Source organism: Theropithecus gelada, chromosome 4 (genome assembly GCF_003255815.1).
Source record: "Theropithecus gelada isolate Dixy chromosome 4, Tgel_1.0, whole genome shotgun sequence".
Classification (NCBI taxonomy): domain Eukaryota; kingdom Metazoa; phylum Chordata; class Mammalia; order Primates; family Cercopithecidae; genus Theropithecus; species Theropithecus gelada.
The window spans coordinates 29,100,069-29,113,259 of record NC_037671.1 but is presented as its reverse complement, the minus strand read 5'-3'; the positions used below and the strand labels follow the sequence as shown (position 1 = coordinate 29,113,259).

At 44.0% G+C, this 13,191-nt stretch overlaps 2 protein-coding genes across 12 annotated transcripts in view; one reads left to right on the top strand and one right to left on the bottom strand.

Annotated features, from left to right (window-relative positions):
• The window catches only part of LOC112623623, a 163,209-nt gene that overhangs the window by 88,997 nt on the left and 61,021 nt on the right, over positions 1-13,191 (top strand). The gene's annotated exons all lie outside the window — the stretch shown is intronic.
• HFE (homeostatic iron regulator) lies at positions 4,292-12,258 on the bottom strand. 11 transcript variants are annotated; one of them, XM_025384165.1, is made up of 7 exons: positions 12,025-12,222; positions 8,422-8,685; positions 7,938-8,213; positions 6,887-6,919; positions 6,568-6,801; positions 6,296-6,409; positions 4,314-5,343 (listed from the first exon to the last, which is right to left on the bottom strand). In XM_025384165.1, the coding sequence occupies exons 1-7, from the start codon at positions 12,098-12,100 to the stop codon at positions 5,303-5,305; spliced, it is 1,038 nt and encodes a 345-aa protein (XP_025239950.1). In that variant the 5' UTR covers positions 12,101-12,222; the 3' UTR covers positions 4,314-5,302. The 11 variants fall into 11 exon arrangements, with proteins under 11 accessions (XP_025239951.1, XP_025239952.1, XP_025239955.1 ...); XM_025384166.1 differs by lacking the exon at positions 6,887-6,919 and having other exon boundaries at positions 4,292-5,124; positions 6,568-6,843; positions 12,025-12,258; XM_025384167.1 differs by lacking the exon at positions 6,887-6,919 and having other exon boundaries at positions 4,292-5,343; positions 12,025-12,258.

Below are 13,191 nucleotides of genomic sequence, written 5' to 3'. Positions count from 1 at the left end.
TAAAATAACTTGGTGGATGATGCTTCAAGGCTACCCATCCCCACATTTCTTCCTGAATGATAAAAAGAATAAATGAATATGTGAATTCAAAAGTTAGAAATCTGGCCGGGGACGGTGTCTCACGCCTGATAAACCTTTCAGACACTGAGGCGAGTGGATCACCGGGGCTCCGGAGTTCAAGACCAGCCTGGGCAACATAGCCAGAACTCGTTTCAATAAATAACAGAAAAACATGAGCCAGGCGTGGTGGTCCCAGCTACTCGGGAGGCTGAGGTGAGAGGATCACTTGAGCTCAGGAGGTTGAGACTGCAGTGAGCCATGGTGGCACTACTGCATACCAGCCTTGGTGTCAGACTGAGAGCTGTCTTAACAATAACAAAACAAGTTAAAAATTTGGCCGGGAGCAGTGGCTCACACCTGTAATCCCAGCACTTTGGGAGGCCGAGGAGGGCGGCTCATTTGAGGTCAGGAGTTCGAGACCAGCCTGGCCAACATGGTGAAACTCCATCTCTACTAAAAATACAAAAAAATTAGGCGTATATGGTGGTGTGTGCCTGTAGTCTCAGCTGCTTAGGAGGCTGAGGCAGTAAAATCGCTTGAACCCAGTAGGCAGAGGTTGCAGTGAGCTGAGATCATGCCACTGCATTCCAGCCTGGGTGACAGAGTGAGACTCTGTCTCAAGAAAGAAAAAAAAAAAATTCTGTATGAATGGAACAAAACATCCTTAAATTTTAAAATACATCTAAAAGATATTTCAAAATATTTAGGAAAAAAATCATAGGGATCAGGCAAATTCTGAGATTCCTTTTTCCCTGCAGCAAACATTAGGAGTGCTGCTATTCCTAAAAAGATGGTAACATTGCCACACCATATGTTTCCTTGGCTCAGACAAGGTTATGTAGTTGTTATTCCAGAATGGCTAGAATAAAAATCTAGCACAATCATCTTCTTCAGTAAGTTAACTAACCTTTCTGTGCCTTGGTTTCATAACAGCAACATAAGGATAACAGAATAGAAGCAATTATTCCTACCTATCTCATAAGATTCTTTGGAGGAATTAAATTAATATTCAGAACAGAGCCTAATATCTAGTAAGTAATAATAATTGGCTGGAAAAAAATAGTTTTTTAAATTATATATATTCATGGGGTACAAGTACAATTTTGCTACATTGATATATTGCACTGTGGTGAAATCAGGGCCTTCAATCCATACCGGAAAAAAAAAGTCTTTGGAAATATTTCTGCCATGGAAAACTTTTAATATACAAATTCATTCATCCAAGAAATAGAAAATATATAAGTATCCACCCCAAATCTACCATATCTATCTCTTCTACACCTTAAACAATTACTCAGAAATAGAATGCTTGAGATACCAGAATGCATGCATATCAAGTACTAAATGTATGCAGGATGTCAAGGCATCCTAGGCTTTCAAATAAAATTGTCATACAAAATACTTTAATATTGTATTAACATTCTACATGTTACAGTGTAGAAGTTAATCACCGATGCAAAAAAGGAAAAGAACACATTATACCCAAAGCCTACAGAGAGAATCGCAATTAAAAATATCAGCCTGTATGTGAAAATCTTTAATTTGAAAGTCAGTAATATTTAAGTGATGGTCATGGTTAAATCAGATTGTGGTTTGAAAAATGTTCATTTAAAACTGATAGCTTATGAGAAATTTCGGGATTTTAGAGACAGTGTTTTGTTTTTAAATGTGTGTAAGTTTATGAATAATGTTTTATACAATACTGACAGTACTATAAGATGACATTATTATAATACAACATAAGAATTTTGGTCTGTACCTCTCAGCAGTCCTCAATCATCTGCTGTACTTGACTGAATTCTTATCAGAGTGGTTTGTTTTCCTTCTGTTGTGTTCCCAGTTCAGGAAGCTCAGCAATGGCCTGTGATTCCAGCAATTCAAATAGCTGGTAAGTAGTTTCTTGTTTGTTTTCTGAAATTTTCAGGGGCTTTTCTCTACAAGTGATTTCTAGTGCACATCCCTCCACCCACTGTTTATTCCTTTACCCTCAGGAAAACCCTCAGCTCTGCACCTCTGGTCACGGGACCACCGTGGTATGTTTACTTGTGGCCACCAGGTGTCACACTTCTCTTTACCCCCATGGTCTGTGAGTGGTTTTGCCAGAGGTGAGTAAGAATTTAAAATGAGGTCTTTGATTTTTCAAATGTAGTTGACCTTAAGAATTTATGAATAAAGCCAGAAAAATTAAGCTTAAAAAACACTGAAAGAAAATGAGGACTTAAAATTTCTATTAAAAAAATTAACAGGCCACAGTTGCTGATGTTTAGTAAATATGTTACCGAAATGTGTTACTATGAAGACTGGGGTGTTTCTTGTAATCTCAGCCCAGGTGAAATAAAACCAATATAAAACAAATGCTTACCTAATTAATTAATTGTAACATATTCTTTATGAGGTAGAAGAGTAAGTGAAGCCTTATAGCAGTCTGCTTTCAGTATGGTACCATATTAAGAGAGAAAGAATTTGTCATATGCTTCCAGAATGGTTTGTTGGTAAAATAACCAATGTCTTACAACTTAGACGACAATGTCCCTAGTGTGAAGAAAAACAATTAATTCGGCTAACACAGTTGAATGAAAATATTCCACAAGACAAAATGTAAAGAAATTAGAAGCAAAATAAATATCTCAAAATGACAAAGCGATTAAGTATATACACAAGATGAACATCAATAAAATCATGCAGTATGCAATACAATGTACATTTATTAAAGTATATGCATTTTTAATGCAACAATAATACTAACAGGTAATAGACAAGTTTTTAATAGTTTATCACTGGCTAATTAAATAACAGCTTTAATTGTATTCATTTTTTAGCTTTTCTACAATGAGCATAAATGATATTTCCTTTTTTCTACATAACTTTTCTAACCAGCAAAAAAGAAAATTGTTTAAAAGAAGAGATGAGATATCTTTGCTAAAATTTAATGCCTACAAAAGAAACTTCTGAGCTGTACCTGGTATCCTGAAGCACCTGCCCTTCAAGACAGAATGCTTGTACCACATTTATGCAGCCAAATGCATGTAGCAACATAAAGTAAACACATGTCATCTGGATATATATATTAAGACTCTTTTGATGGTCGGGCAGGGTGACTCATGCATGTAATCCCAGCACTTTCGGAGGCCGAGGCGGGCGGATCACGAGATCAGGAGTTTGAGACCAGTCTGGCCAACATGGTGAAACCTCGTCTCTACTAAAAATGCAAAACTTAGCTGGGCATGGTGGTGCATGCCTGTAATCCCTGCTACTTGTGAGGCTGAGGCAGGAGAATCTCTTAAACCTGGGAGGCAGAGGTATTGCACTCCAGTCTGCGCAATAGAGTCTCAAAAAAAAAAAAAAAAAGACTCTTTTGAACATGGTGAACTGATTTCCCAGAAACTAGCAATTCCTGAGTGTCCTGCTTAGATTTTTTTTTTTTTTAATGTGCACCGGAACCCCAGTGGCCCCATGACAGGGCCTGGGCATCCTCTAAGCCACTTGGTGGCTTCCATTTATCATCTCAAAATGAGAGAGTTTACTCCAGTTCATCGAGGGAAATACCACCAGAGTTCTGACTCCAGTGGCACTGGCCTAGGGAGGACAGTGTGTGTGAAGCCCAGCAGGGCCACTAGCTGTCCCCACCAATTACAGTCCTTGCGTAGGGGCCAAAGAAATGAATGCCAAAGAGAGTAACAGAGGAGCAAGGGAGTCACATTCCAGGACCTTCCCTTGGGGACTTTTAAAGGAAACATGACAGCTGAGGATCAGCTGGTTGTTTTCTGCTGTTTCCCTTTATGTGATTCAAGCTCACTCAGAAGAAGCACAATGAGACAATAGAAGAGCCATCTCCTTCCGTCTCTATTTACTCTAGGCATCTAAACTACCTGAATGTAGTGGTGTGTGAGATGTATCATACGGTCAGATTGACTGAGTTTGAAACCTGTTTCTATCACTGGCAAGCTGTATGATACTCTATTTTCGTTTCTCTTTCCTTTTGTTTTTGAGACAGAGTCTCACTCTATCACTCAGGCTGGAGTGCAGTGGCGAGATCTCTGCTCACTGCAAGCTCCGCCTCCCAGGTTCATGCCATTCTCCTGCCTCAGCCTCCCCAGTAGCTGAGGAGGTGCCTGCCACCAGGCCCGGCTAATTTTTTTGTATTTTTAGTAGAGACGGGGTTTCATCGTGTTAGCCAGGATGGTCTGGATCTCCTGACCTCATGATCCACCTGCCTCAGCCTCCCAAAGTGCTGGGATTACAGGCGTGAGCCACCGTGCCTGGCCTACTTCACTTTCTTCATCTAAAAAAGAAATTGAGATAATAGTGCCTATCTCATAGAATTATTGTAAGAATTGCATGCAATAATGCATGTAAGTAGGTGCTCAGAAGAGTGGGACACAAAGTAAGTGCTTTTATAGTCATTATCATCATCCTTATAATTTTCATTATCAGAACAAGGAGAGATCAGGGAGAAAATTATTGTTATACTTCAGGTCTGCAATACTAGAGTAGCATTCCAAATGAAGGCACCATTAAACTTTGCAAACCTGTATGACACCTTCATGCCAATTAGAAAAAGACACCTCTTCGCAACCCCTTTCAAGATATTTGCCTCCTACCTGCTAAAAACACCCATCATAATACCCACAGACAGCCATGATGCTTTTTCTGGGAAAGGTGCCTCTTCCATTCGTGCAGTGTATAGCCTACAACTCACATAACAATCAGATGAAAGAATCCCCATGGCTTGGTGACAGATGAGTTACTGGGTAACACAGAGGGATGATTCAAAGGAAAAGTAGAACGGGTCCAGAAAATGCCTAGATACATATGTAAAATTCTGGTAAGATTATGACTAGCCATGTCCCAGGATTCAAAGCTTTTCTGAGATGTTAAAATGAATCATGTAAGTCCCCCAAATTTAAGGAGTCCTCTTCCAAAAATAGGAAATGAAATGACATAGGTGTATGTGTCTGAGGTGATGGAGGAAATGAAGGAAGCAGATGCAGCTTGAGGTTCATGAGAGGCAGTTCCAGGGGGGAGGTCACAGCTGGGGATCACTGGCGTGCAGGAATCAGAAACCTAAATGGGGAAATATTTTTGAGGAAATGAACAGAGAAAGCTAAAAGCAAGGAGTTCTTCAGGCGATTTCTATGTTTAGGTTCAACTCTGTCCTGAAACATGAAGAGCTCCCTAAGTGCACTCCCTTTTTGAATCTCTAGTTTTGTGTCCTTCCCACGATGAGTCTGCAGGCTGTGTGTCACTCACGTTCAGCTAAGACGTAGTGCCCCATGACTCCTCCTGTGGAGACAAGAGAACCAGGAAAGAGGCATCACAAACCTAGGCATCATCTTGCCTCTTCTTTGTTCCTTATTTTCTTCATTCACCCATCTCAATTTAGACCTGGGCACTATTGGATTTCAAGAACCATTATCTCTCATCTGGGAATGCTTATTGGCTTTCTAACTGGTCTCCTCACCTCCCATCTGACTTCTTAACAACACATTCACCATATAAGGGAGATCATGGTCCTCCTTTCTTAGGATCCTTCAGTGACACTCCAGTGATCATAACCCAATATCCCCAAAGACCCTCGGACTCTGTATGAGCTGGCTTCTTTCTGCCTCTCTTCTCCCCACACCACAGATGTTCAGGGAGTAGAAATGCATAATTGGTGAGCGATAGCTATGCAAACTCGGGGTTAAGGTAGAGTAATTAGTTCTAACCTCCCAGTATGCCTTATACTCTCCCACTTGGCATGGTTGTTCCGTCTGGGTAGACCTCCCATCATCTTCAACCTCACCTAATGGAATCAAGCTTCTCCTTCAAGATCCAGAAGGCTTTCTTGATCCCCAGCTGAATGTGATCATTCCTTCCTTTGACATCCTAAGCATTTGCTTCCTGCCTGCTTTAGGACCTCATGGGGTCTTCTTTAACTACATTCACTTGCTATAATTTTCATTCTCTACCAGATTTGGGTTCTGAGAATAGCCACAGTGACTTCTCAACCTCAAAGCCCCTGCACTACCTTAAACAGCTCTTGCAAAATAGTAGGTGCTTTGAAGATGTTTGTTGAATTAGAGACTTTCATTCTAGGGAGAACCATTATTTTCTGTCTCCCAAGGAGCTACTGGTGTCCCCAAAGAATATAAATAAGAAAAATGCTTCCCATGGATGTCAGATCCCCTCTGCCCCTCTTCCCACTGTGCTCTGGGGCAGAGATACTAAGAGACTTCTCCTTGTTCCTACTCACTTGAAGTCTGCCTCTTCCTTAATATTATGAACAACATTCCAATGAACAAGATGATGACAAAAACAGCAATTCCACTGATGACTCCAATGACTAGAGTTCTAGATGGTGAGGGCTCTAAAACAGAAAAAGCAAGTTAAAGCCATTGATTGCCACCCCCAGCCCACCCCCTAACAAAGAGCAGATCCTTGTCTCACTGCCATAATTACCCCCTCAGGCACTCCTCTCAACCCCCAATAGATTTTCTCAGCTCCTGGCTCTCATCAGTCACATACCCCAGAAAGCAAGGAGGGGCTGATCCAGGCCTGGGTGCTCCACCTGGCAAGTATATCTCTGTTCTTCCCCTGGGGGTACAGTCAAGGTTATCCAGCCCTGGTAGGTCCCATCCCCATTGGGCAATACGTCTTTAGGTTCGACCTCCTTGGCATCCATTGGCTGCCTATCCTTCAGCCACTTCATGGTGATGTTCTGGGGGTAGTAGTTCAGGGCCCGACACCGTAGAGTGGTCACTGAAGAGGTCACATGATGTGTCACCTTCACCAAAGGAGGCACTTGACAGGAAAGAGGAAGGATGAGGAGAGGGGATCTGTTTACCCGTGCCAGGAAGATTGGAACTTTCACTTCCTTCTATAGGTTGGAGGAAGGAAATACCCTTTTCAGAAAAAAAACAAGCTACAGGAGAGACACCATTTTGTGTCCTAAGATTGGGGCTATAACACAGTGTCACTTGGAGCGCAGTCAGATCAGCTTGTTCTCCTAACATGTAAATATACATATCAGTTACCTGTGTTCTTTGTTCTGATAGATAAAATTGCCCTTTATGTGCATTGAAAACGATTGAATACAGATGGTTAGTTTCACCTGGGTCAACCTAGGAGGCATTGTTATAAGAAGGGGCCTTGTAAAATAGGTAGCTTCAGTGATTATTGCTATGTTCTGTGAAAGAAACTTTTAACCTAAAGCATTCTGCTACTCTGATAAGTGGCCTCACTTGATATTTTGTCCTGGTATTCATATGATAGCTGACATCTCTGAATTCTCTCTTTTCTTTTTTTTTTTTTAAAGATGGAGTCTCACTCTGTTGCCTAGGCTAGAGTGCAGTGGCGTGATCTCAGCTCAGTGCAACCTCTGCTTCCCGGGTTCAAGCGATTCTCCTTCCTCAGCCTCCCAATTGCCTGGGACTACAGGCACGCATGACTGCGCCCAGCTAATTTTTGTATTTTTTTAGAGATGGGTTTCACCATGTTGGTCAGGCTGGTCTCGAACTCCTGACCTCATGATCCACCCGCCTTGGCCTCCAATTGCTGGGATTACAAGGGTGAGTCACTGCGCCTGGCCTTGACATTTCTGAATTCTTAACAGGTATACATATACAAAGGATTATTGGTTAAATAAAAAGCAAGGGCTGCAGACACTTCCCTTTGAGCCATATGAATGGAGAAAAGAAATTAAACCCATGACTTGTGGCTGCCTCATACATCTCAATTATAAGGTAGAGACTCTAGGATTGAGAAAGTCCCTTCCCAGAATTTGGAGAGGCACACACCCTCAGCCACCTCTGAAACTCTAACCAGGGATTCCATGCCCTACATCCTCCTCCACTCTGCCACTAGAGTATGGGGGCAGAAGTGTGTTTCCACCATACCTGGCCGGTCGAAAACACCTCTCCCCAGCTCCAGCAACTGCTGCAGCTGCACAGGGCAGTCCCTCTCGAGGTAGGCCCTGTTCTGCCTGGCCCGAATTTTGTGCCTTTCCCACTCCAGCTTGGTGGGCCAGGCCCTGGGTTCTGCTGCTCTCCAATCCAGCGTGTCAGGGCAGAATTCAAGGTGGTCCTGCCCATCGTACCCGTACTTCCAGAAGCCCTCGGTACTGTTGTCCTCTTGCATTTTGCAGCCCAGGATGACCTGCAGGGTGTGGGACTCTGGAAAAATCCCCAGCCTTGTTACTGCAACCAAAGGAGTAGGTCCCTATTTCCACCATCCCCAAGGACCAAATGACCTCAGGAGGTAAATTCCTTCCCTCTTCCCTGCTCCCACAAGACATCAGATTTCCAGCTGTTTCCTTCAAGATGCATGAAAAGATGAAAAGCTCTGACAACCTCCAGAAGGTAAGGCCCCCTCTCCACATACCCTTGCTGTGGTTGTGATTTTCCATAATAGTCCAGAAGTCAACAGTGAACATGTGATCCCACCCTTTCAGACTCTGACTCAGCTGCAGCCACATCTGGCTTGACGTTCTACCGGACACCCATGGAGTTCGGGGCTCCACACGGCGACTCTCATGATCATAGAACACGAACAGCTGGTCGTCCACATAGCCCAAAGCTTCAAACAGGGAAAGACCAAGGTCCTGCTCTGAGGAACCCATGAAGAGGTAGTGCAGAGAGTGTGAACCTGGAGACAGAGCAACAGGCCTTCACCATGTGCAATAGGAGGGGAGTGGGATGTTGAGGCTCCACACACCTGCATCAACTCATACCATCAGTTGTGTCTGGTCCTCATATTGTGAAGTGTGAGTTGCAGTCCCGTCTTTCTTCCATTTGACAGTCCTGGCTGCTCTCTCCTTGTGTGCCTTTCTCTGCCACACGTGGCTGCCATCCCCTCACTGCCCCCAGACCCTATTCCAATACTCATGATTAGACAGACTCCACTAAAGCTGGTGGATTCTGGAAAATGTTAAGGTGTCTCTAGCTATGGTAGTTGAACTCAGGAGCAAATTAGACCCAAATCCTGAGGAATTCATTCAGGTTTTTTGTTTGTTTGTTTGTTTGTTTGTTTTTGAGACTGAGTCTCACTCTATCGCCCAGGCTGGAGTGCAATGGCACAATCTCAGCTCACTGCAACCTGCACCTCCTGGATTCAAGGGATTCTCCTGCCTAAGCCTCCTGAAAACCTAGGACTATAGGCATGTGCCACCACACCAGGCTAATTTTTGTATTTTTAGTAGACATGGGGTTTCACCATGTTAGCCAAGCTTGTCTCAAACTCCTGACCTCAAGTGATCTGCCTGCCTCAGCCTCCCAAAGTGCTGGGATTACAGGAGTGAGCCACCGTGCCCAGCCTTGGCCCTGAATTCTTACACTGAACTGCCTATATGGCCTCACCACTTGGATGCCTGACTGGAATCTCAAACTTAGCATGTCCAAATCCAGATCCTTGATTTACCCCAAACTGCTCTTTCCTCTGCCTTCACCATCTCAGAAATGGCATTGCCAATTACCCCTCTGCTCAGGCCAATAAAATTAAAATAAAGAACAAAGTCAACTTTATCTCTTCTCTTTTTTCAGGGGATGGGGGGAGACAGCATCTTGCTCTGTCATCTAGGCTGAAGTATAGTGGCACAGTCATGGCTCACTGCAGCCTCAACTTCCTGGGCTCAAGCAATCCCCCACACCTCAGCCTCCCTAGTAGCTAGGATCACAGGTGCATGCCACCACACCCGGCTAATTTTTGTATTTTTTGTAGAGAAGGGGTTTTGCCATGTTGCCCAGGCTGGTCTTGAACTCCTGAGCTCAAGAATCTGCCCTCCTTGGCCTACTCCTTGGCATGAGCTACCACACCCAGCTAATTCTTCTCTTTCTCTCACACAACATAGAATCCTTCAGCAACTTCCTTCAGAATATATGCAGGAGACAACGGTTTCTCACTCCCTTTTATGTTCCCACCCAGCCCACTCCACCATCTCTTGTGTGGACTGTGTAACAGCTTCCTGGATGGGCTCCCTGCTTTTACTGTTGCTCCCTTCATTCTGCTTTCCACATAGTAGCCAGAGCAATCTTTTTAAAGCCTGTGACAGATCACTGTTACTCCTTGGCTAGAATTCACACCACAGCCTACAGGCACCTGCATGACCTTGTTTGTGGCTTCTCTTCTGAGCCCATTACCTACTTCTTGGCCTCTAACCCCCAGCACTACTTGTTTTTTTTTCAACCCTAGCTTCTCAACCAGGAGTTTGTCTCCTAGGTGACATGTGGCAAAGTTTAGAGACATTTTTGGTTGTCAAGACTGGAGGAGTGCTCCTAGCACCTAGTGAGTAGGGAGGATGAGTGCTCCTAGCACCAAGTGAGTAGAGACAACAGGATACTGCTGGACATGCTACATGCAGATGGTAGTCCCCCTTCCCACCCCCAACACACACACACACACACACACGAGTAGTGCTGAGAAAACCTGCTTTTTAATCCAACTTGCCAGGCCCACTCAGTTTGCCTGGGAAATACTGCTCCCAGTCAATCTCATTCTTATTCCCTTCATGTCTCTGCTCAAGTGTCAGCCCCAGAGTGACTTGTCCTGACTTCTCTGCTTCTCACAACACCCATCGTTTCCTGATGTTGCATATGTTTCTGCTCATTCGCTTATTGTCATCTCTCCCACTAGAATGCAAAATATCAAAGGGTGAAGACTTGTTTCCCTGCTCTCTCCCTTGGGCCTTGAACAGTGCAACACATGGTTGGGACTCATTTACACTTGTAAACAATGAATATTTCCGCTCAACCTGAAATTTTATTATGCAGCCTCTAATGCAGTGTGATGTTTAAGAATCATAACTATGAAGTGGAGAAATGAGCTCTGCCACCAAAGCTCAGTGTACCATTGAATAAACTTGCCAGGAAGCAGGCCGTGCATGCCTCATTCTTGTCATGTGTAAAATGTAGATACACAAAGTACCAAAACTCAAAGTGCTGTGCTGAGGCCGGTGTGTGACCCACAGAACACTGTGCTAGACTACAGGGCAAAATCACTGTCAACTAAGATTAGAAGTAGCTATAGTACTTGAAATAATATCAGAAAACCTGATTACTTATATACTTTGTAACCTGAAAAGAGTTATTTAATCTGAATTCCAGTTAACTTCTAGTAAATAAACATATTATTAGCTCCTACCTCCCTATGCCTAGTGAAAATCAAGTAAGATCAGATATGAATGTAACTTACAACTGAGTGCATTGCTTACATGTTCATTATTAGTACTTTGACGTTCTTTAGAGGACTCTTAATTACACAGCACACTGCTAATCAATAAAGCCTGCCTGAAAAGAGAACTGTTCAGTTCAAACGTTGAAAACTAACATATACTCAATTTTCCAGGCAACAGAACAATTGCCAAGAGCAGGGAAAGGCCCGAGGTAGGCCTCTCTCAGAAGCCTCCCACCCCAGAGACCTCCACCCCAGGTCTCACCAAAAGTGGGTGGAATGGTGAAGAATTCAGATCCCCAACCCCACTCTTCCGCGCCCCCACCACCCAGCGCATTCGTTCCGAGGTGGAAACCCAGTGCGGATCCTGCTGTGGGTTCGCTCAGCCTTCTCGGCAAGCAAGCAGGGAAGAACTTCCTGTTTGGAGATGACTGGGGAAAAAACCGCACAGCTGACATTGGAAATAAACCCGAGATCCAGGTCCAAGGAGCCCCAGGCTTAATTTAGCTCCAGTGAGGAACTACGAGATTTATTTAAAAGCATTCTGGTTGGGGGAAGGGAGTGGGCGGTTCCAAAAGTCACTCCGAAGAGCCGGGACAGCCGGGGGAGGGGGCAGGTCCTGGGGCGAGGGACCCCCATATGCAGCTCAGTGGCAGGCATTCCCTCCCCGGGTCTGGACGCAGAATGTAGGGAGAGGGGACCGCGGAAAGGGTTGAGCAGGTCCTCCAAAGTTAGCAAACTCCCAAGCGCAAAGAAAAGCTAGTTTCGATTTTTCCACCCCCGCCGCGCCCCTCGTTGGCCCGCAGCCCTCGGACTCACGCAGCAAGCGCCCCTGCAGGACCGCGGTCTGCAAAAGCATCAGGAGGAGAAGCGCCGGCCTGGCTCGCGGGCCCATTTCCCCAGCTCTGACTGCACGTCCCCGTTAAGTCTCCGCTTCTTTGGTGGGGCGGGGAAACGGCGATGGCTCCAGAAGTCACCCTACAGCTATTGCCTAGGCTCAGGAGATGCCCAGTAAAACTTCCTGGTGAAAAGCAATAGGTCTTCAGAACTTTAATTCTCTCTCTCCTACAGCAAAAGGTACCTGCTTGTGAAACTCTAGGTGATCCAGTGTCCCCCTTGGTTTTTAAATCCTGAAGGGATGTTGCTGATTGGGGAAAGTATCTTCGCAATGTTCTGATGTAAACTTTAGATATTTAAATATTTATTATTTTCAAAATTCAATTATACATTTAAAAATTTTATCTCGACCTTAGACCAACTTGTGTCTTATTTGATTTAGAAATATAAAGCTTTTTCATTTTGTTTTTTGATTCAAATTAATTAAATCATAACGTTAACCAATTAGATCCTACTGAAACACCTTCCACAGCCTTCATAATTGAATTATCTGACAAGTTTTTCACAAACTTTACAGTATTGGGATGACTTGGAAAATGATTAAACATGTTGAGGTCTGCTCCTAACCCCAGATACACTGATTTAATGGGTAATTGGTAGGTAGTTAGACATTAGCAGCTGGGAAGGGACGACAGAAGACAGCAGAAAGGCGGTCACTAAGACAGTCACTGGCTCACCTAAGTTCAGGCCCAAGACTACCCTAACGCCACCCTAAGGGATGGAGTTTATGATGAAGTCTGTGGCCAAAATATCCTGGAGAAAGAGAAAGGAGGGTACAGGTGGAAATTCCCTAAAGTGGTACATGCCCAATAACACAAAACCCTGTCCTTCATTATATTACCCATGACCATCATTATAATAGAATTTACATACAGTTTTGCCCCCCATCCTTGGGAGGCTTTTCTTAATGAATGATAGGTAAGAACATGCGCAGTTTAATTTTAGTTTATATAGCTATAAAATTCAATCACATAACATCATCCTGTCACTCAGACACAGCCCAAACCTCAACTCCTCCCCACAAACCCCATAAAAACACCTTAAGCTCTGTAAAGAGGTGCCGATTTCACTTTGCACAAATCAGCCCAC

Coding starts and splice junctions, on each gene's coding strand:
- HFE (XM_025384164.1), bottom strand. CDS start 12,100: ATGGGCCCGCGAGCCAGGCCGGCGCTTCTCCTCCTGATGCTTTTGCAG. Junction 8,686..12,024: donor CCTGCAGGGGCGCTTGCTGC/GTGAGTCCGAGG, acceptor CTCTGTCTCCAG/GTTCACACTCTCTGCACTAC. Junction 8,214..8,421: donor AAATCACAACCACAGCAAGG/GTATGTGGAGAG, acceptor GGATTTTTCCAG/AGTCCCACACCCTGCAGGTC.